The 25,044-nt window shown below is 38.5% G+C and overlaps 1 protein-coding gene across 7 annotated transcripts in view; it reads left to right on the top strand.

Annotated features, from left to right (window-relative positions):
* The window catches only part of SEMA6A (semaphorin 6A), a 178,506-nt gene extending 164,254 nt beyond the window's left edge, over positions 1-14,252 (top strand). For all 7 annotated transcript variants that reach the window (XM_087715829.1, XM_087715833.1, XM_087715831.1 and 4 more), the window contains one exon: positions 10,097-14,252. In XM_087715829.1, coding sequence (XP_087571955.1) covers positions 10,097-11,286 — 1,190 coding nt within the window. In that variant the 3' untranslated portion in view covers positions 11,287-14,252. The remainder of the gene's footprint in view (positions 1-10,096) is intronic.
* The last annotated feature ends 10,792 nt before the right edge of the window (positions 14,253-25,044 follow it).

Below are 25,044 nucleotides of genomic sequence, written 5' to 3'. Positions count from 1 at the left end.
ACCTGCCTATTCAGCCTGGTACTTCTTAAAATAAAATTAATAGCTTCTACAACATTTTTTCATATTTTTTGTAATACTATGAAATAATATTCATCCTTTGGGATTTTTTTTGAATGTTTGCATTTCTTGACACTGAACATTATCAGAAATCTATGGATCTTACCGATCTATCCAGGAAGCCTGAGTGGACAAATAACACTGGTCATACAACACATTCTCATCCCACATGAAAAAGTTATTCTTCATCTCAGTTCAAACAATTCATTTAAATGGAAGACAAGGCCAAAACAAGTTGTGGCAACACATTATTCAGTACAGCTGATTTGAGTGAGACCTGTTTTACATAATTCTCACAAACTTTAGCTTCTGTCATAACAAATAAATTCTCACCCTACAGATGTCTTGAGGTGTTTCATGCACTGCTCCAAAGAAAATAAGGAGATTTGGGCAATGTGAATCTTCTGAAGAGGAGCTGTGCTGTAAAAAGAATTATAATAAAAAGACCAGAATTTGGTACAAAATCATCCAGGAAATAATACAAGATTCCAGAAGAACTTCCAGGGATCTGTAGCACTCCCTTACTTTGGCTAAAGTCTGTGTACATGAGAGAGAGTAAAAATGAAATGCATTGAATAGAAGCTAAACAGATCTATTCTCCCAAAGAACACTGATGTTCATCTTAAGTTTGCCAGGATGACACTCCAGATTTTTGAAGGAACATTCTAGGACAAACCAAAGATTTTTTCCAGCCACATGACTGTCATAATGCTTAATGAAAAACAGACATTGTTCCCATACCAGCTGTCAAACATGGAAGTGGCATGACATACCCTGAGGTTGCTTTGCTGCCTCAGGACTTGAATGACCTGAAATCATTGAAAGAAGCATGAATTCTGCTTTGTATCAGAGAATTGTACAGGGAAATATCACTTGACTTGAAGCCAAAGCAAAAATGGATCATATAGCAAGACAAAGATCTCAACCCATACAAATACATCTATCAGAGAATAAGGACAAATACAGGTTTTTGAAATGGTCAAGTCAACATTCAGACCTAAAGACTAACTAGGGTTGTGGATCATATTAGAAAGCCTCAAAAGTTACTGAGCACTTCACCATGGAGGGAAAAAAATGAGAATTACTAAGCAGTTACATGAGACTAATCACAGTTGTGGGAAAAGCTTGCTTATAGTGGTTGCTCTTACAAGTTAACTAAATCTAAAAATATTTTTTTCCATGTAGGCATATCCTGTATTGGATTTGTTTGCATTGTTACAAAGTACAGGAAATGATAACAGGACCTTTACCCTTAGTATTATTTATTCATTCAGATTTCTTTATAATTAGTAGGGCCCACATAAAGTAATCGTAAAGATATGCAAAAAAAATCCCTCAGGCAATGTGAAAGAGAGTAAATAATTTTCCTAGAATTGTATGCAGAATCCTGCATTCAAAAACCATATTTTTTTATATTTGCTAAAGCAAAGACAACTGATTGGCATGGGAATCACTAGATTACAAAGAGATTTGCAAACATATTTTGTTTTCTAGTTGACATTTTTAGCCATATCTGAAAGCACTGAGACTTGCACAGAAAAATTACAAGGGCACTGTCTTACTTTTATACCCTTGGAGGAATGCTATACGCTGAAAAGAACTAATGAAACTGGGATGAACTACAATTATCTAGTAATCTGCAATGAGCCATATTCGCATATTCAAATCTAAATCTAATAAATACCAGCTGCTTTGAGCTCTCCCAAAATAAACAGATGCCTTCAGCTCTCTCAAAATAAACAGCTGACCATGTTTTATTTCATCTCAGCCATATCATATTACATATTTTTCAGTTTAACTAAAATACTCAATTTAATTTCCTGTTTGTCCATAGTAAGACTTAAATCTGTTTTAAATTTACAGTATAGAAAACCCTGGATAGGGAATGGAAGTGTGAAAAATTCCCTATTAATATGCCATTTCCCTGACACAAAATAATTGCAGGCAAATAGTGTGATCGGAGTGTTATCAGTGGAACACTAAAACCTTCATTGAGTGTATTTCAGAAATAAAATTACAGTGCCTACAGGGATATGTTTCTAACACAATAAAGCTGTCACTTTACGAATGAATTTTATTTTCTCCATTATAAACAAAAGGAGCGATGTAACTGGTATACAGTCAGTCTGTTGCAGAATTGACCAACATCCTAAAAGATTCCCTGCCAGGTTTGGAGTTGTAAGGGAAGTGGATTAGAGACACTTCCCAACCAACCACAGCAGGCATCATTCCAAATTGGGAAACTAAACATAGCTGCCATGGTCTTTTCATGTACCATTTATGGTCAGTGTCTTCGCCACAGAACTTGTAATCACTGAAATGTTACACATTTAATTGGTGGCTTTATCATCACCCCTTCCAAAAATCCCATTGTATTTCACTTACCGAACCTTGCTCCCATTTCTAAGGATGCCAGCATTTGCCAAGACTAGAAGAAAGGTAACTGTCTTGTGATCTTCTCCATATTAAATTCAACCACAAGGAGAAGATGACAGATCCCTGCTTGTGGAAACCACACTATTGCTTCTTTATTCAGTCAGTGTGGTCATTGTTGGATTGCTGCAACTCTAAAGACAAAAGGCTACCCTTAGTAAATGATGTGATCACCAAAAATAAGAGGTGCGTCTGGTACCATTTTGTTGACATGTATGTAAATATAAGGTCATAAAAATATTTTGCATAGACTAAAGCAAAGAAAATCAAGCATTCCTGATAGTAACAGTTATTTATGCTACAGGTGTGCCCATTTTATATTTTTCACTCTCTAAGCCTTAGCAAGAGACATAATGTGTTGTAGTGCTTAAGGCATCAAGCTAGAATCCAGGAGACTTAGGAACAAAGCCAGCTGCATAACCTTGAGCCAGTCACTCGATCTTAGCCCTACGATGCTGGCAAGAGAAAACCACTTCCAAAATCTTGCCAAGAAAACTGCAGGTCATAGTTACCAAGTCCAAATAGTCACCAAGACTCAACTGTTGACTTGAAGGGGCCAAAAGAAAAAAGACAAGAAAACTCTTTGGCAAAACATTAGCTCAGGTTTGTGGAGATAAGTAAAGTTTCACCATCATGATGCAAATGGCAACTTTTTCTAATCCGATTCCTTTACCCAGATGTGTTTTTGGTTGCTTTGGCTGTGAATTATATGAGTTTAAGTTGGATACATTTGGAGGACAGTTAGCACTACAAAAATGGCACTATAAGAATGACCCCATTTATATTAGTCAGTTGTCCTATAATTTGACAAATGCAAGCTTGTTTGTATTTTCATTCAACAGTGCCTGACCTTAAACTGGCATGCCATTTGGCTTGGCTTTTCTACTACCATCTACCCTTCTCTAAAATCTGTTTTTAGAAAACCTAGACATCAAGGGTTTTATTGGCATCTTGCCATGTCTATTTGTGATTTCAGAAACAAGTCTGTAATGAGTTTGAACAGGCTTGCCTCTGATTGATGTCTGCTTTTTTAAAGATCCTTTTTGTAAAGCCTGTAGACATTGTAAAGCTATTTTTGCTTCAACTACTTTAATAACTTAACTTCACTAGTGAGAAATGTCAAGAACAATGACATATTTAATATTTTTTGAACACAGCGAAGCTAGTGGTATTTTTCAAAGTTGAACAAAATCATACTATAAAATTCAATTAGATCATATAGTTGATTTGTACATGATGCCACTTGTTTCCTTGGGATCATTACTTTGAGATTACTTGGTGACTTTTCATCAGTTATGCAGCCCATCAGAATTGCCTGGTTGAATTGGATCTTGTAGCATTATTTTTTCATTGGATCCAGGCTTAAGGTGACCAGATTTTCAGATTGGAAAAGAGGGACACCCTTGACCGGGGGGGGGGGGGGGGGCTTGATTTAAAAAAAATTTTTTTGTCAAAAGGTCACCCCAGGACACTGAAACCAGCATAAATACGAATCTGTTGCCAAACAAAATTTTGATCACGTGACCATGAGGATGCTGCAACGGTCGCTAAGTGTGAAAAATGGTCGCAACGGTCGCTAAGTGTGAAAAATGGTCATCAGTCACTTTTTTCAATGCCATTGTAACTTTGGTCACTAAATGTTTTCCCCCTCCTCGAGACTCCTCACTTAGCGACCATCAGAAATACGAATCTGTTGCCAAACATCAACATTTTGATCGCGTAACCATGAGGATGCCACAACGGTCGCTAAGTGTGAAAATGGTCGCTAAGTGTGAAAAATGGTCATCAGTCACTTTTTTCAATACCATTGTATCTTCCTGATTATTAAAAGTGCAAATTCACTCGGTGTCAATCATGACTCCTGAGTCCATTTCAAAGTATTGTGCATAGAAATTTTTAAAATGGCTTGTTTCAATTTATTTTGGATAGAATCTTTTTTTAAATAGTCTAAGACAATTTAAAAAAAGAATCAACACAGAATACCACTATTTTAAAAAATCATATGCACAATAAATAAAATATTATTTTAAAATACATTGAGCCTATACTCCTTACAGTAAATGACTCATCTGGAAACAAGCCAATAGCAGTTTTGTGCTTTAAAATTTACAGATTTTCCAAAATCAGCTTAAAGTCCAAATATTTAAAGACCACCCCCCTCAAAGCTATCTTACCAGAGCTTTAAATATCTTCTGGGGAGGCCCTGCTAGTAATCCCATTCATGACAAAGGTAGGGCTTTCTCAGGAGGAAGGTCTCAGCTGGTGCCCATCCTTTGGAAACCTCCTCCAGAGCAGGGAGCCCTAACCTGCTGTCCATTCAGGAAGGCTGTACAAATTATTCTGTCTTCTAGAATCTAGAGCCATTGGGATTTAATATGGTTTTGTCACTGGATTTTCTTTTTATTTTTTTTGTGGAATTGTTACAATGATTTTATAATAATATAATTTTATTTGGCATTTTTGTTGCTGTAAACTGCTGAAAGCCCCTGATAGAATACAAATTATTTAATAATAAATTAGGAAATGTGTAGCTGTTTTCTACACATTGGTTTGTTTGAACAGCTGAAATCAAGCCTGTTCACCCAAGGCAATTCTAGAGTAACATGTGCTTCAGGACAACCTCCCTCTTAGACTGCTTTTTAAAAATGAATTATGCCTTGCTTTTCTATATTATCTTCACTGACACTGTTAGTTTTATTGTTTTCTTGAAGAGATATTTTATTATTCTTTTGTAAATCCTTTTGGATTTTTTCATGAAGAATTCCAGTATAAAAATAAAAAAACAACACCATAGAGTAAGCTATCTTTTTCAAATACACTTGCAGTGGCAACCTATTACATATTACCTGGCAAAAGAAATCAGTGTTTCTTAAAATCTCTCCTTGGAGTCCAGAGGGTCAGACCCAATCAAGGGTACTCAAAATTCAAATTTGCCAGCCTATGTTGAAATCCCATCAAACAATTGTGAGAATCCACAGTAGCAGTGAATACTTAGATTTCAATATTTAATGCAATACATATTGATAAATATAACCCATACAAACAAATACCATTTTGGGATCCTGAGAGAAAATTTTTAAAACAAAGACAGTAATATAGATTCAGGCGGCTAACACATACAACTGTAATGTTTTGAACATATTTTTCTCTCTACACTATACAGCCTTCTGATGCATGAAATGAAACTCTTACTCTTAACTCTATAGGCACACAATCTTTCCAGTAGTTCACATACTAGTTGGTAACATCTTAATTTGAGGCTTGATTGGAACATTATACAGTTATTGAAAGACAGTAAAATGGACATCAGCAATCTCACACCCTGCTCAAAGTTGTGACAGCAAGTTTAAATTTTTGACCTTAACTATCAAGAAAAAAAACAATTTTAAAACTGGCATGTCAGTGATTTCTTAAAAGTCAGGATGCCTGGTCAAGATTAAATTGCAGGTAGATTTCTTATCACTTTCTAAAAAGAGAAAAATTCAGAACATAACAAATAAAAGGTTGTGAATTTCACAGATGAGACAGAAAACCACAAATGGGCAAATATGACCTACAAAGGCATGACTCTCCCATATTATGGGAATCCCATAAACCCTGCAGATGTTCATAATGAAATTATATTTAACTATTTGGGACAGAAAGACAACACAGACTATTTTTTTAAAAAAATTCACCAATATCACACCAAAAGATTCTTTATCTTTTCTTTGCAACAATTCCTAATGGCACAAGAAATCTCCATCAATATCTATCCCCAAGAAGAAAACTCTTCTTTAACAGCAAAATAATGTAGAAAAATTACAAACAATAACTCTTTTTAGCTTTATGCACCACCCCAGTAAACACAAATGTTTGATCAGAAAAAATATGTCCAAGATAGGAGCAATAAGCTATACACCATGATTTAGGAGTTTGATTTTTTTCAAAAATAAATGCTAAAATACTAAACTGTATATATGCACATTTAGGTAAATAGTGTTCTGTATACCCTCTCGGAGGCGGTGATCAATCCCAATCACGAACGGACGCCGCCCGCAGATAACTTTCCATAACTTTCCGGGCGGCGGGACCCCCGAAAGCAAGAGGAAATTGTCTGCGGGCGGCTGGCAGCGCCCCAACCTCTCCTCCTGCCGCGCGGATCCATTTTGATTCACGAACGGATTCCGCGGCGGTTCAGGGGCTTCTGCCGGGCGGCGGGACCCCCGGAAGTGAGAGGAAGTTCCGGAAGCGAGAGGCTGCCCCGGCGATCGATCCCAATCACGAACGGACGCCGCCCGCAGATAACTTTCCATAACTTTCCGGGCGGCGGGACCCCCGAAAGCGAGAGGAAATTGTCTGCGGGCGGCTGGCAGCGCCCCAACCTCTCCTCCTGCCGCGCGGATCCATTTTGATTCACGAACGGATTCCGCGGCGGTTCAGGGGCTTCTGCCGGGCGGCGGGACCCCCGGAAGTGAGAGGAAGTTCCGGAAGCGAGAGGCTGCCCCGGCGATCGATCCCAATCACGAACGGACGCCGCCCGCAGATAACTTTCCATAACTTTCCGGGCGGCGGGACCCCCGGAAGCGAGAGGATGTTCTGTGCGGGCGGCAGCCGCTGCGCCCATGCTCTCGGAGGCGGCGATCCCATTCACAAAGAGGGAGCTCCTCGTGGGCGCAGCGGCTGCCGCCCACACAGAGTGAATTCAATTGGGATCGCCTGCGGCCGCGAGGACCCCTGCACAAATGGACTCCTCGCGGCCGCAGGCGATCCCAATTCACTCAGCCGGGGCGGGCAATTTCTGCACGAACGGACTACTCCTCGCGGCCGCAGGAGGAGAGGGAGGAGGAGGGGGCAGCCGAGCCGCCCGCAGAGAGTGAATTCAATTGGGATCGCCTGCGGCCGCGAGGACTCCTACACGAACGGATTACTCCTCGCGGCCACAGGAGAGGGAGGAGGAGGGGGCAGCCGAGCCGCCCGCACAGAGTGAATTCAATTGGGATCGCCTGCGGCCACGAGGACTCCTGCACGAACGGAGTATTCCTCGCGGCCGCAGGCGATCCCAATTCACTCAGCCAGGGCAGGCAATTTCTGCACGAATTGCCCGCCCCGGCTGAGTGAATTGGGATCGCCTGCGGCCACGAGGAATACTCCGTTCATGCAGAAATTGCCCGCCCCGGCTGAGTGAATTCAATTGGGATCGCCCGCGGCCGCGAGGACTCCTCACGGCCGCAGGCGATCCCAATTCACTCAGCCGGGGCGGGCAATTTCTGCACGAACGGACTACTCCTCGCGGCCGCAGGAGGACAGGGAGGAGGAGGGGGCAGCCGCCTGCCACGGTTCAGGGGCTTCTGTGGAACTTCTCTGCCGCGGGCGGCTGCAGCTGCCCCCACCCTCTCCTCCTGCCGCGGCGAGCGGAAAATTCGATTAGAATTAGATTACTCACCAGTCAGCGCAGCTGCAATCTCTTTCGTCTTTTGTCGAAAGGAAATGGAGACTCACGCAAGCGTGCTGAAAATTTCCCATCCCAGCCAGCTCACTGATTGGCTGGAGTCCAGGCCAATCCAATCAGTGAGCAGCAGGCTGGGCTGGCTTAAATTTGTAGGTAGCTTTTTTTGCGCTCGGAGCTCCCGCCCATCAGCTGCTAGCTTGCTGGGCTGGCTCATCTGGTAGGATAGAGAACAGAATGATGAGCCAGCCCAGCAAGCTAGCAGCTGATGGGCGGGAGCTGCGAGCGCCAAAAAAAGCGTGCCTTTTAAAAAGGCAGGCGGGACGCGGGAAAATGCATTGGAAAGCGGGTGTGTCTCGCCAAAAGCGGGACGTCTGGTCACCTTATCCAGGCTTCCTTATTGGGTCATATTTAGAAAGTGAAAATGGGATACAGCTGTTTTACTTATGAGATTTATCTAAGGTATTTGAGGGGGGGGGATTTCCAACTTAAAACTGTAGTCCAATTAGGCCACCAATTCAAACTTTTTGTCCAGTCCAGGAATCCAAATTAAGACATTGCAGACGTATGTTTGTCTAACATTGACTTGAGAACACACCCAGTACAGTTACGGACATTTAAAACATTGGGAACAGAATGGAGCACATGGAATCCTGCACTCCATTTTCTTTCAGATTCACTTGTATTAATAGTCTTAGAGTCTCTGGCCCTGGCCCTACTTGGTAAAATGAATAAACACAGGCCATTGATAATGAGTTCACCATGTTTTATAGGTGTAAAAGTAACACTAAAGAGAATCCCATTGTATTAAAAGTCTAAAACAATATTGCAAAACTGCCTCCTTGGATCCCTCAATACAATAACACTAGATTGTTGTTGTCGTTGCTATATTAAAATATGTTAATTTGTGCATTGAAAGCAGATAGAAATATTTTCCCCACCATGAAAGAAACAAGACAAAGATCATTTTCACCACATGCATGTTTAATATGATGGGACTTATTGCAGTATATGAGATTGGTGAGGAATTTAAATGAGAATTAGACCCATTCATAAAACCTGCCAGGAGTGTCTGTTTCTTCCCCATAAGAGGTGGTTTATCTCTGACGAAGCTGTCTGGTAGGTATGACTATGGGGTTGGAACAGCTCTTCTCAAGACATCTTTGGTCCCATTGGTCTCCTATTTATGAAAATGGCAAAAACATATTTCTTTCATTAAACTTTTGACTTAATTATTGCACTGATACTGATTCTGAATTAGATTTTAAATCTATTCATTTTACTGTTGTGTTTTACATTTTGTGTGTTCGTTGGTTTTCTTTTTAACTTGGTTGACTAAAAATACAGGACAGAAAAATACAGAAAAAAACATGGGCACTCAACGGTGATACCTAAATGTGAGAAAGGTAGAGAGGTTTATTCTTAGCTGATTACTCCTTATATGAAATAGCACATTTCTAATTGCAGCATAATAATTTCCACAGAGAGCCAATTTTATAATTCGTGTTTAAAAAAAACATTTCAGCTTCTAAAATCATAAAATTTTTAACGTATGTATATACCATGCTTCTACCATGACACTTGTATAAAGGAAGAGCAGTTCAACTGCATAGTGAGTAATGAGACACCAGCTTCATTAAAATATTATTCTAATTAATTATGCAAAATGTAGGCTTTCTGTAAAGCCTTGTCACTGAAGATCATCAGTTTCATTGTTGCCCTGCTGTAATTTTTTTTACTTTTAATTATAGCAGTGTAGATTTTTACAACATATAGTCAAATGATCTGCAAAATATGACATTTTAAGCAAATGTTCACCATGATATAGTTCTAGTATCACAGAGATGAAATTGACCTCATATCATCTAGTCTTAACTCTCTATTCATTGCCGATCTACTAAAACATTTTAGATACATGACTTTCCTTCGTATTGAGAACAGCTCATGGTTGATTTCTAGACAATTGTTAGAAAGTAGAGGGACAATACCCTACTGGCAAAATCCAGAGTCACTACAGGCATCAAATCACCATTTGAGAAATTTTCTACCAAATGTGATATAATCCAAATCAATTATTCTGCCAGAACACCAGAGAGGCATCTAGTGTATGTTGTTAAAGTGAAACATTCTATGTGATCATGTACTTTTCTGCTTACCATTTTGTGATATTTGTTGCAGGAGTGATCCGCGAGAGTTATCTCAAGGGGCATGATCAGTTGGTGCCTGTCACCCTTCTGGCTATAGCAGTCATTCTTGCCTTTGTCATGGGAGCCGTCTTCTCGGGGATCATAGTGTACTGCATCTGTGACCATCGGCGTCGAGATGTGACCATTGTGCAGAGGAAGGAGAAGGAGCTGGTCCAATCTCGTCGAGGTTCAATGAACAGTGTTACTAAGCTCAGTGGTCTCTTTGGAGACAGTCAGTCCAAAGAGCCAAAGCCTGAAGCCATTCTCACCCCTCTCATGCACAACGGTAAGCTTGCTACTCCAGGAAGCACAGCCAAGATGCTCATCAAAGCTGACCAACATCATCTGGACTTGGCTGCTCTGCCTACTCCAGAGTCCACCCCAACACTTCAGCAGAAGAGGAAGCCAAGCCGTGGCAGCAGAGACTGGGAGAGAAACCAGAATCTCATCAATGCCTGCACAAAAGATATTCCCCCCATGGTGTCACCTGTGATTCCCACAGACCTTCCTCTCAGGGCTTCTCCCAGTCACATCCCAAGTGTTGTAGTCCTACCTATTTCTCAGCAAAGCTATCAGCATGAATATGTTGATCAGCCTAAAATGAGTGATGTGGCACAGATGGCCATGGAGGACCAAAATGCTACTCTTGAGTACAAAACCATAAAAGAGCATCTCAGTGGCAAAAGCCCAAATCATGGGGTGAATCTTGTGGAAAACCTGGATAGCATGCCACCAAAAGTCCCCCAGAGGGAAGCTTCTCTTGGTCCCCCTGGGTCCTCTCTTGCTCAGAGCAGTCTAGGGAAGCGATTGGAGATGCATTCTTCTGCTTATAATGTGGACTACAAGAGAAACTACCCTACGAACTCGCTTACGAGAAATCACCAAACATCAACACTCAAAAGAAATAACACTAATTCTTCTAATTCCTCCCACCTTTCAAGAAATCAGAGTTTTGGCAGGGGAGACAATCCTCCTCCTGCCCCACAAAGAGTGGACTCCATACAGGTCCATGCTGCTCAGGGTCAGACTGTGACTGTTTCTAGGCAGCCCAGTCTCACCACATACAACTCGCTGACAAGATCAGGGTTGAAACGCACACCATCATTAAAACCAGATGTACCCCCCAAGCCCTCATTTTCCCCTCTTTCAGCATCCATGAAGTCTAATGATGCATGTTCATAATCACCGTGGGGTGGGGGGGGACAGCTGTGGATCATGGAATAACCTTAAAAACCAGGATTCAGCAATAGCAATGCTAGTTTCAACTGACCAAGAAACTGCAAAGCTGAAGGACGTTCTGCTCTGGGGAAAAGTAGAATGTTTTTTTAAGGAATTGGGCCATACAGTCTATGGTTTGCAACTGTAGGACCCACCCCACAATACAACAGCTCTTCACTCAAAAGACTAACTGCAAACATTGAGCCAAAAGCACACACACGAAAGATGACTGTGATCCTTCACTTTTAACTGCACAGAGCATCCTAGAACTGGGAAATGAGTGCTTTGAAAGCAAAAATGCCCTGAGAAAGGAACAACTCACAAGAGGAACCCATTGTTTAAGCTAACTCTTACTGAACCATGACAGACTCTTACTATATGCAGGTACTGTGAAAGCCCATCAGTGTTACAGCCTTTTGATTATACCAGATTTGCCATGTTGGGCAAGAACAACTCTGTCATAGGTTATTGCTACTCTTCTCTCTTAATGAATAACATGTGACTGTTAACGCAAGTAACTATGATTATTTATTGTTCATCTTTTTTGTCTTTTTTTAAATCCTAAAGAAATTACTTATGCCTACCATCATATGAGCAACTCTTTCCAGAAGGAAAAACAAAATACGTTGAAAATTATGCCTATTTAACGTGAAACCCCCATTAACTAGAGTAATTAAAACTCTTTTTATTTTTCCAATAAATTCACTGAGTTAAATAAGTTGGAGATGGAATTCCGAACTTTTGTGTTTGAACTCTCTGATCTCTTTCTGGAAGACAAACTAGAGGGAAATGCTTACTTCAGTGTCGGTCCATTCTGCAGGCTGGCTTCCAGCTTTTAAGGTCAGGTTGCAAACCAAGGAAGAAACCTCCCACTACATCATTTTTCCCTAAAGTTCCTTCCTTCCTAAAGTACTAATGTCTTACAAAATAAATTCTTTGAACACTCCCCTTCCATGCCCCATTGCCATGAACACAGTTTTTGTCAGTAGTTGATCCTTTCTGTGAAGTCACCCACTCGATTTCTGCCATCTCATTTCATCCTTGCATGTGAGATGACAAGCTGACAAAGAAAAACGCACAGTGCAAATTCATCCACACACTGGTTTCTTCCAGCATATTTTTCAGTTTTACCACACAGAGTTTGTTTTGATGGCAATACATCTGGTTTTTTTTCCCACATGTAAATTTGTGCCTTACACCTTCAGTTGTGTATATTTGTGAGCTGTAGTATGTACAATCGTTCCCCTTTCCTTAGAATAAATCAGATATTTATTCGTCTCTCCCTTTCCTTATTCCCCTAGAATAGGGATCTCCAAACTTGGCAACTTTAAGACTTAGACTTCAGCTCCCAGAATTCCTCAGTTAGCCATGCTGAGAGTTGAAGTCCATAAGTCTTAAAGTTTCCAAGTATGGAGAGCCCTGCCCTAAAGAACTGGAAGATGCAAAGTTTTATGTTTCAGTTTGCAGAATGAACAGCCTGTCTGAATCCAAGAAGGCAAGAGGCAGCAATATCTGTTGTTTGGGTATGACTCCTAATCATGCTCATTTTGGCCTTTGTATTACTTTTGTGTATTTTGGCAGTTTAGATACTGTTTTGTGACAGCATATCCATCTACCTGGATATTTTTTCAATGTGGAAATGTATCCTTTCTCATTGCCAGCAGTGTAATGTATCATCAAAGTCAAGCACTATGTACTGTTGCAAAACAATCCAGGCCTAAGGTTGTGTAGCCTATTGAATAAAATGGAAATAAATGTAAAGCAGGCTGGTTCCTGCTGGTTCTCAATAGGAAAGCAAACCCAGATAATTCTTACAATTTACAAAAGTAAGAGACAAATCCAACTCTTCTTTGTATGGATGGGTGGGGAAAACAGGAAGAGCCTGTGCAGGAACGTATGGTTTGACAAAGTCTTGGCTGCTTGTCCTTAGGTTTTCCTTTAAACTGTCATTACACCTATGTCAGCCTACTGTGGCAAAAAGAAAGAGAGAAATGGACGTGCATGTTTGATATTGTCTGGACAGAACGTTTGGGAAGGAGGAACAAGGTTTTTGAAGAGAAGATGTGTCTCTACTCCAGTGGAGCTGGTTTCGTTGCCTCTGAAGGGAATGGTTTCCCAGGAGAGGAAAATCTTCAGGCTGGGAGCAACATATAGATGGTCATTAGGAAAACCAGGACGATTGGAACCAAAGGGATCTGCCTCTGCTCTCCTTTTGCCCCTGTCTCCTTGTTCACTCTTGCCGGGCTGGGTAGATAAAGTCAAAGCAAGCTTCTTTCTGGGATTTTGTTTTGTTTCCCCCTTAATCACCACCCTCAGTCTTTTTTTTTAAGCTATTCATATGAAAAGTTAAGCAGACTTTTGTTTTTCCTCCTTGAAGCTCAGTCCCTAAACTCTGAAGGGCATGGTACCCCATGCTACATCTTAGTCAAGCACCTGTCATAATGGAGAAATGAAGAATTATTGCAGTCTTGTTCAGGGATCTGCCTTTTTAATATACATCACACCAGTAATGGGGTTCACCCTGAGATGACCATTTTTTTAACGCTTTGTTTTGTTTTCTATTTAGACTCTTCCATGTCTTTCATCCTTCTCCTTGCCCCATTTTTACCCCTTTGTGTGTAAGGGTTCTTGGACCTGCGTGTGCCTTTTCTTTCCACTTTTGGTATACCCTGGTAGATGCAGCCAAGTCAGACACTCTCTTTTGTTGTAAAGTTGTAAAAAAAATACTGTGTTGTCACCAGTTTCCGTACATCTCCACAAATTCCTAACATCATCAGATTCACAGTTTAATGTATGTTGTAAACAAAATGAAGAAGAAAAAGAAGAAAGGGGGGGAAGAGTTGAAGTGTTTTACAAAGAAATAAAATGACAAGGGGAGGGAGAAAATGACTCTTGATGACAAAATAATAAAACCAGACTGTTCTACTTTATATTTGGTCTCCTGGCTCTTATTTGTTTGTTTAAAAAAAGACATAAATTAACACACCCTGCCGAATTAAAAAAAATAAAATTAGGTTGAAATAATAATATGATAAAAATACTTTTGAAAGCAGAGAAATCTTACAGTTGAAGTCTTAGTCAAAAGAAGATAAAATTGCAAGCCTCCTATTTTAAGTACTTATAATTTGCCCTGGTGGGGGAGCAGCCCTGCCTTAGGGAGGCTTAGCAGGGATAACGAATGATGTCATTAAATCAGTGTTTCTTAACCTTAGCAACTTTAAGATTTGTGGACTTCAGTTCCCAGAATTCCCTAGCAAGCATGCTGGGGTAATGTTTACTGTAGTGCAATAAATATGCAAATACAGGGCTTCCCAAGTTAACATCAAAACAGAGTGTTCACTGCATGGATTCACATAGAACTAAGACATAACTTGATATGTTGGTTTTGGCTTAATATGTCAATTCTGAATTCCCAGCCATGGTTTGCTGATTAGCTTTATGCATCAACTCAGCAAATAATTTATTTATTGAATAGATTTATTCAATAAATTGTGCATAAGCAAACCCTAACTGGGGCAAAATATGAATTGTGCCACTATATCACAAAAGAATGAAAATATTTCTGGAAGAATTTGTAACCACCATAGACGATGGTTCTCAAATAGATTTCCATAGTCGCCAGAAAAAAATTGTCAGAGAAGGGACACTGCAAAAGAAAGCTCCATAGGAACAAACATCAGGTGTCTAATTATCACATTCACCGTTCAGCACAAGGGCTCTATAAAGGAAGAGGAACTACTACACTTCCTAAATGGGCAATTCTACCTGGTTTATTATCTGTTGCCTTATTTGTTTTGTCTTGTACAACATGCTAAATTATCTCCTAGTTCTGTTAAGATAAAATCTGCTCAGTCTCTTCCATCTCTCCACCCCCCAATAAGGAAGCTGAATCTCTCAGAAAAGTTTATTTTAACAGCTGTATTTTGTACTTCCAAACATTGGGAAACCAGCAATTATTTCCTTGTTTCTTCTCAATAATAGCATTCTCTAACTTCTCATCAGGCCCACCTTGCATCCTTATCCATTTAAGAGTGTTAGATGTTCCTCTTTCTTGTTGCCCTAGTTTTTTTCTGTAGATGCTTAGTCTTATGACTTGAAGAAAAATACCTGAAAGTTTAAATGTTTGCACAGTCCACAGAATCAATGTAATACTTAACGAGACCTACAAAACCTCCACATATTTGCTCACTGACAATATTCCTAAACATAAATGCTGTTCATGGAATAGATTTAAACATTCAACTAAATGAATGTGTTTCACAATAGTGCAATGTACAAATACAAAATAGCACAATGTATAAATGCAAAATTAATTGATTAGCCCTATTAATGTTGTCTCCAGAAACATTTCCTGGTGATAGCAGTAGCAGTTAGACTTATATACCACTTCATAGGGCTTTCAGCTATCTCTAAGCAGTTTACAGAGTCAGCATATCGCCCCCACAATCTGGACTCTCATTTTACCCACCTCGGAAGGATGGAAGGCTGAGTCAACCCTGAGCCGGTGAGATTTGAACTGCTGAACTGCAGATAGCAGTCAGCTGAAGTGGCCTGCAGTACTGCACTCTACCCACTGCACCACCTCATCTATGCACATCATCTATGCACATCATTGAGGAAATGTTCTAGAAACATCAACATTATTCCTTGGTAAATCCTTATTTAATAAGAATAGGGGGAACTGAAAATTAGAGGATATAGATTTTCATTTTCAAGGGCAAAATCACAAAGTACCCAGCTCAGTTTTTTTTTTCCCCACAGCTGTGTATGAAGGTTTTCCTCTTGATGCCTCATATATTCAAGTTCTTAATGCATGAATAACGCATGAGTGAAGTAGCATAAGGTGCAGCTACTTATAGTCACCTTGATTTAAAGCTACAAACATTTCGTTGGCTAGATTGGTGACATGTAAAATTACCTACAGACTAATTGATAACTGTCAATGAAATAAACAATAGTTTCACATATAAAATTCCCATACTGTGATCTATGGTACAAGTTTTTGAAGCACCGAACTTCAAACCAGCAAAGTCCAAAATGATATATCTACCTAGGTTTCTTTTTTCAGAATACTTCTTTTGCTGAAATCCCACATAAACACCAATTTACATTTCCAGTGTTTCAAATTATCCAACCATAGAAAAAAATAGAGCATGCTTATCTATTTCCATTGGGGATTTGGTTAAGTTGGAAAAAGAAGCGTATTTCATAACAGTCTAAAATACCACATAGACATCTGTATGTAGAAATTATTCTTAAAACTTCCAGATTTGTACAATACTAGGTAGCAAGAGCATGAGCAGGCACAAGCAGGGGAAATAGTATCTGTGATTTATTTCCATGACACCTTTCACATGTCATAATATTTTTAATCTGCTTGTTTTAGAAGACATTGTCCAGCAATCTGTGAGTATATCATTTACAGGAAAACAATAGGATAATAAATGCTCAGCTGGAAAGTTCTTCAACGATCTCTTTGACAAGACCATGTAATGGTGGTGGAAGCCATTAGCAACCATTTACCTACACAAGGGGAAACTATCATTGTGATCCTTATGTGGTTATGCTTAAGGTAAGAGGATCTGACATAGTTTTGTTATAGACTGCCTTTTTAAGAGCAAACTCAAGAACACAATCTTTGTATACTTCTGTATATTGGCTTATCTTTTGCATTTTCCCAAGAAACTCCAAATGTAGTACATCATAAAATCCTCTTTATTATCCTAACAGTTACTTTAAGGTAGGTTTTTTAATATTTGATTTGCTCATGGGAAACCAATAAACTGCATATTTGAGTGATATTTTTTTTTTGCTCTGTTCAATATTCAGTATTCTAATTATCACCACTTTATCCATTTCATGTTGGCTGCTTTATCCTGGCCCAATACTCTTCATTCAACATCTGTTGTCAATTTAAAAACTTGGAACTTATACTATTTTAGAACTAGCACAAATGTCTAATCTTATGTGTTTACCAAACACTTTGTCCCCACTAGATTAGATGAAAAAGTTAGCAAATATTTGCTATCCCAACACATTTCTGGGCTCTTTCAGTGTGGAGGTGATAGCTTTTGCTTGGAAACAAATGATAAAGTTAGTTGGAAAGGATCAAGAAGGGAGGGAGGGAGGGAAGGAAGGAAGGAAGGAAGGATATTATGAAAAATTAATATTGATAGTAACAAAATCCTTCAATGTATTAGCAGAATAATGATACTAAGAACTGTTTCACACCAATGCCATGTTACACATCAAGCATAGAGTTCACATATAACCAAAAATGCAACTGCCTTACACTGTATTGTGGATATCAATTGAATACTTGAAATAAATATATCACCTAAAATATGTAAGTTGAAACATTAGAGAAGGCTTTCCTATTTCCTCTCCTGTTGGTCGGAGCAAAGATTTAGAAGTACAGATGGAGGCAATTCAAAAAGCTAAACAATGTGAGGAAATGATTTTATCTCAAAATTATGGCAATAAATGATGTCACAAATTAATTTCTGGTTTTTTGTGTGTCATTGTGCGCACCCCCAAGGCTATTTCTCTCCAAGTTTCTCAAAAAATATTTGGTGCAGAAATAGATAAACCAACAAAGTTCCCTGGATCATCATTTCAAGCTCCACTGAATACAGATTCAATAACTGGCACCATAGATCAAACACTATGGTTCCATTGAAAGGCCACCAGCTGAGTTTTGCCTTGAGTCTTTCTTATCAAGTATTTGGATATTTTTCTTGTATGTTAGTCACTGACTCTTCTTTGACAAGCACTGTGAAAGAAGACTTAGCAGCTTCTAATTACACTTGAGGTGGGAGGTCATTCCAAGCGTTCCCGATTAAAGACCTATTTGTTCAAGGCACACATGGGTAGAAGATACCCCTAGGAGTAGAAATAAAAATATGTGACATGCACATTTGAAAGTCAAGTTTAAGCTGCTAAGAGAAAATTCCAGCTTTCTCATCATAATCAGTCCTCCACTCTGATTGGACACCAGAAACATTACCACTTCCTTTGCAACTTTGTTTAACCTTTGTTATCAGAGGATCCAGTAAAATCTGGAAATCAATGAGAACAAAGAAAACATAATAAAATATGAGCCATTTTCTCTATTGAAAACTAGAGGGACATCATGCAAAGAATGAATTATTCAACAGTTCTAAATTGGATCAATTTATCAGGTGGGGCAAAACAGATAGGATAAAAGCAGTAGGATTATCGGCTTTTTAATCAATGCAACAGCAAAATATTTACTGTATTAATGACCATCATCAAGACAGTCATGTTTAGAATGCCATTGTAAAATATGGATGCTCACTGCAAATCTGTGTATATCTGCATAAAAGCATTAATACACTAAAACTGCTATTAAGTAATCATAGTTCAGTGGGTTTTATTCACTCCTGTGCATCTGCCAGAGGAAGGGACACCATATGTGAAACAGATTATTTCTCCTGTCCACTCTGCCAAAAATTTGGTCCATAAAATTGGGAGAAAATCTGGGATAGATTGAAAGGGAATGCAGAGATTTACAAGAAAGAGTTTGAGCAGAAGTAGAAAGACACCTTTTGCAGTGCTGGATGGGTTATTATTTAGAGAAGAACACCACCAACATCAACATATGCTAGGATCAATGTTATTTTTTTATATAAATTTAAATATGAAGTCAAACCAAGGTTTAATTTTTTTCAATTTCAACCAAAAAGTGTAGAAACAGTTTCCATATAGAAAACAAACTAGATATATTCCCTTTAATTATCGTATTTTTCAGAGTATAAGATGCACCAGAGTATAAGACGCACCAAGATTTTGAAGAGGCACTCTGCAGACCTCCCAAAAATGGCTCATTTTTTTAAAAAGCGGAGGGCATGAATAACTTTTAGGAGGTTTGTAAATTGCTCCTGGGGGTAGGGGTCCCAAAATGAGCAAAAAAGACCCATTTTTCATGAAAACGAGTCCTTTTTGTCAAAAAAGGGCATGCATAGCCTTTAGAAGGCTTAGAGAGACCTCCTGGGAGCTGGGGGGACAAAATTAAGCAAAAAACCAGCCCATTTGTCACTCATTTCTGCCCTCCCCAGCCCCAAGGAGCACTCTGGAAGCCTCCTAAAGGCTATGCACAGCCATTTTGGTGAAGGGGGCAGGATTTCGGGAGGCAAAAAATGCTGTATTCAGTGTATAAGATGCACCCAAATTTTCACTCTCTTTTTTGTGGGAAAAAGGTGCGTCTTATACTCTGAAAACTACATGTAAAACAATTTTACCATCTCCATCAGTTCCATCATCTTTACCACCCACTCCTCTATTGTGGGAATTAGTGTATCTTTCCATCTTTGGTGTATGTAAGATTTTTGCTGCTGTCAACATATATAATTACAAAGTTCCAAATCTTCTTTCAAGTTCTTTGTCCATCAAATCTAAAGGAATCTGAAACTTCTGTTTCAAATTTATGTTTATTTTTAATAAACCTCTGAATTAAAGTAAAAATCTGGTCCCAGTATATCTTGGCTTCCTCACAAATGCACCAAAGATGATAAAAAGTATCCACTTTGCAGTTGAATTTCCAACATAGATCAAGTAGTTATTTCTGATGACCTCGCTGTTCTTGAAGACAGCACACAAAAAGGGTGTTAAACAATAGAAAATACTGTAGTATAAAAAGTAGATTTTTCTTAAAAGAAATCCATATTGAAGCTATTGCAGTAAAACAAGGAGTAACTTAATACTTTCTTTCAACTCACATGCCCATTTCAATAGAAGCGTCAAACTACATTATATTTCAACTATATACTATTTGAAGAATTTCAAAGAGAAATTCTAGAATTAAAATATTATCAGCAAATAAGATTTTATTCTTTTTTAGCAGTAGGATGAAATTACTGCAAGATAAACCTAAGAAGAATATTACAAATTTATGACTTAATATAATTAGCTTCTCATATATAGTATATATTCTTTGGACATCATTACCCACAATGTTCTCTGTATGCATTAACCAACAGAAAATACCGTTGGTTTCGTTACATCAGTATAGTGGGTTGTAATTCATGAAAGTCCATGTGCTGCAAATATACTTGTTCATATTAAATTTTCACAAAATAATTACTTTGATTAATTTAAAGCAAAGACATCATACACACATAGAATCCAATACAAATATGTTCATCACAGCATAGAGGAGAGCTCAATAGAAATAGTTCTAGATTGCTTCTCTCCTTGATTATTTTCCATCTATTGCTTCTTGCCCTGCCTTCAGATGCTTTGGAAGTAGGTTGTGTGGCAGCACCTAAGCTATTGGTACACTGCTATCACGTCACTCCTGGTCCTTCTTTTCATTAAAAGAAAAAAAAAGACTTATGGACTTCAACTCCCAAAATACCCCATAGCTTCCTGGGGTATTCTGGGAGATGAAGTCCACAAGACTTGAAATTTCCAAGGTTGACAGTCCTGATGTAGATTTCACCTGACTAAAACAGTACAGTTGCTATAAATATGGGTTCCCACAATTTTGAGTTATGCAAACTTGTATATTTAGGATTACAACATTCCAGTAGATCAAAAGAGTACTGTAGGAGGGTGAGTGCCAAACCTTATGCTACTGCTTTAGCTGCTGAGTTTTGTTAATCTCTTTCTTTTCTTAGATTTTAAAAATGAATTTATGCTCTTTCCAGAGCGATATTGAAGCAACAATCACACGTTTTGCAAAGAAGAAGAATGTGTTAGACTTCTTTATGAATAGAAACAGGTGCATCGTCATGTACCTTCTGACTTCATAATTTATACAGTGTAAGTCTGCAGGGAAGGGTTATAATTGGAGTGGAGTAAGTGAGGTGAAAATTGCTAGGTAGCACAACCATCTGCATCTTTCTTAATTAGGCAAGTTCATCGCTGATATGCAAACTTTGAGTTAGTCATCTCTAGCATATTTTATCCATCAGACTAAGAAGTTCATCTTATAGGAAGGTATCTATAACAAGGGATATGCCATTGATATGATATCTTTCTCTTTTTTTTACATCTCTGTAATCCCTTTTATCATGGTGAAGTTGGGGGCGACTGGCCAAAAGCTCTTCCTGAAGCCTATGAGGAGTTTGCAGCAGATTTTTTTTTTACATCCTAATAGAGAATCATCTGTTACTGCTTAGGATTGAACACTTAACTTCCAAGTGGGAGTAAGTATCTTCACCTCTAGACCACCACACCGCTCAAATGCTTGTGGCTATACCCAATAACCACAAGTAATGAGTCATATATCACACACACACACACACACACACACACACACACCTATATATATATGATTTTTACAACCCCCGGTATGCCCAAATTATGGGAGGAAGCTAACTGCTTCCATCATCTGTCAATCGGCTCGTCACAAGAGTCCATCATGACGAGCCGATTGACAGATGATGGAAGCAGTTAGCTTCCTCCCATAATTTGGGCATACCGGGGGTTGTAAAAATCTAATAGATACCTTTCACCCTGGCTTCGCTGATAACGGATAAGAGCCTGTGGCCTAATGGCTAAGATGTTTGCCTAGTATGTAATATAGCCTAGGTTCAAATCCCAGTAAGGGTATGGCTAGCTGATGAGAGCTAAATAGCTTGAAATAGATCTATACTAGTCTCCCTTTATTTATTTCTCACCACAAATAAAACACACACACACGTGTGTGTGTGTGTGTGTGTGTGTGTGTGTGTGTGTGTATGTGTGTATGACTCATATATATAGGTTAGCCCTCAAGGTACGACCACAACTGAGCCCAAGAATTTATCTTGCCAAGTGAAACATTTGTTAAGTGAGTTTGCCTCATTGTACAACTTTTTTTGACACATTTGTTAGGCGACTCACTGGAGTTGTTAAATTAGTAACATTGCTGTTAAAAAGAATCTGGTGTCCCCATTGATTTGCTTGTCAGAAGGTCACAAAAGGTGATCACATGACCCCGGGACACTGCAAACATTGTAAATGTGAATCAGTTATCAAGCATCTGAATGTAAATCATCTGACCATGGGGATACTGCAACAGTCATAAGTATGAAAAATGGTCATAAGTCACTTTTTTCAGTGCCATTGTAATTTCCAATGGTCACTAATTGAACTGTTGTAAGTTGAGGGCTATCTGTATACAGTATAGACTTGATAGATTCATTAAGCATTTTCTACCAGCAGGTAACATTGGAAAATCAAGAAAAATGTCATTCATAGTTTCAATTCCTTTTAATTTTTTCTTGATAGATTTATTGTCACAGGTGAGAAGTTACATGAATAACTAAACGTATTTGTAAAATATTAAATGAAGTTCACTACCTCTATTCACTTGCTCAGTTTGATTTTGATAAACAGGAAGAACTAAATAAGAATTCATTTTTCTGGTATTAAAAATCTTGTAAAGTCCTTATAAGAAATGCAAATAATTTTCCCCACTCTATTCACATCCATTTGGGCATTTTAAAAAAAATGAATATAAGAAACTTTATTTAATATATGCTTCAAAGATTAGAATAGAATCTTACAATTTTTCAGAAAAAAATGTATCTGAAATGTTCAAGGTTCTAAAATGGCATTTTATTCATTCAGGCGTCAAATTGGAGATTACATTCTTCCTTTAATCTAGACAGGGAGAAAAAGAAGCAGAGATTTTATGTTGCTGGAAATCAGCTGGGAAGGAAGGTTTTATAAGATGGGACGGTTCAAACAATTTTGCAAAGAGCAGGAGACAAAGAATTCATTTCACGTTAAACTGGTTCCCTTGGCAACAGAAAAAAAGAAGAAAACAAGATGTTTTAGAAAGAGTTCAAGGCTCTCTAGCTGTCTTGTGATATAGCATATTTCTGTCTAATCGCCTGTTTAGAGCACATAAGGACAAAACAAATTTTGTAATACAGCATTACAGATATCATTGTCAATTTTATTTTTAGACACATACAAAGATACAAGCATCCATTTCAGCAAATTATATTTTTAGCAATAATTTTCAAATGTCAAAGAAAACTGTTTCATACTTCAAAATAGGATTAAAAAAGACTTCAATAACTATCTAATTTAATCCTTTCTGCAATTTACTTAAGTAGAATCAACCCGAAGTATTTTGCCCTTGATCTTACCTTCATTTCCAAATTCTAGCTACCAAAAGGAAATATCATTTACTCGTTGTTATTGTTGTTGTTTTTCTTTTTCTTGAGGTACATATAAATAAGCAGCCTCAACCCGCTAAGTGAATTGCAGGATTCTCCTCTATAATCGGTTCCACCACAAAACCGCGGACGACAAAATCACGGACGACAAAAGCGCGCATTTGACGTCATCACAGCGCGACGAAAACATCGCGCTGTGATTGAAAAATGTAAAAATAAAGCGAAAAACTTACCCTAACCCCCCCAAACCTAACCCTAAACCTAACCCTAAACCTAACCCTTAACCTAACCCTAAATCTAACCCTAAACCTAACCGTTAACGTAACGCTAAACCTAACGCTAACCCTTAACCTAACGCTAAACGTAACCCTAACGCTCTAAACCTAACCCTAACCCTTAACCTAACCCTAACCCTAACCCTAAACCTAACCCTTACCTTTATGTGAATCGGCTTGCTTTAATTTAATTTTTATTTCAATTTTTAATTTTTTTCGTCGCGCTGTGATGACGTCAAATGCGCGCTTTCGTCGATCGCGCTTTTGTGGACCGCGGTTTTGACGGGTCACGCTACAATCAACATCCTGCATAGTTCTTGTCTTAATCTTTCAAGTCAAAAATCTAAAGACTACTTAATTAATAGAATGATATGTTTGTCTCTAGCAATCAGATAAAGTTTACAAGATGAATCAAAATATTAGAAATAGAAATTCCCATTTCTGAACTTCATATATTCTAATGTATTTTTATCCCAGATTTATTACTTTTGTAAATAACTCAAAGCAATGGACATGCATAATACTCCTTCTTCCTCCTATTTTTCCCACAACAATAATCATGTGAATGAGTTGGACTGAGAGAAAGTGACTGGCCCAAAGCTACACAGTTGGCTTTCAAGTTTAAGGGGAGACTGTAGGTTTGATACAACATGCACCAGACAGAGGTTGTAGCTGATGGAGAGTACAACAGCCTCATAAAAAAGTGCTTTTCAACCTGTACTTTCACTTATAGCCATTGTATCACCCCCAACAGTCACATGATCGCAATTTGGGTATTGGCAATTGAATCATTTATGATTGGTTGCAGCACACTGTAGTCTTGCAATCATAATTTGCAAACTTTTCTGCCAGTTTATAACCCCAAAAAAGGCCATTATGGAAGCTGTATTTATTTAACAATTATGTGATGTGCTTAACATGATTCACTTGACAATCACAGTGATTCTCCTTAAACCATAGTAAAAATAGTTGTAGACTCATGTCTGTTCGACCTTGCAGTTTTATCACAGAAATCCCGGTCCCAATTGTGCTAGTAAATCAAGGACTACCTGTAACTGAAATCAATCCATTATTAAGAGTTACCAAATGGAAGCTTTCTCAGTATGTGCATTTCATGATGTTCTCTAAGCTTGGTTGGTATTGGAGAAGATTCTTGGGAAAAATCATGTATTGCTAAGAGAACAAATAGAACAATTCAGTGCAGGTTTTTGACTCAAGACACACATGGCCTGACTCAAATTATGATAATGAATTTATAATCTGAGCACAAGTGAAAAAGAAGACCATAACATCAGGATGAAAAGACTCAGTTA

This window comes from Thamnophis sirtalis, unplaced genomic scaffold (genome assembly GCF_051295495.1).
Source record: "Thamnophis sirtalis isolate CommonGarterSnake01/CBP01778 unplaced genomic scaffold, rThaSir2_p1.2 scaffold_5, whole genome shotgun sequence".
NCBI lineage: Eukaryota > Metazoa > Chordata > Lepidosauria > Squamata > Natricidae > Thamnophis > Thamnophis sirtalis.
This window is presented reverse-complemented; position numbering and strand designations above follow the sequence as displayed.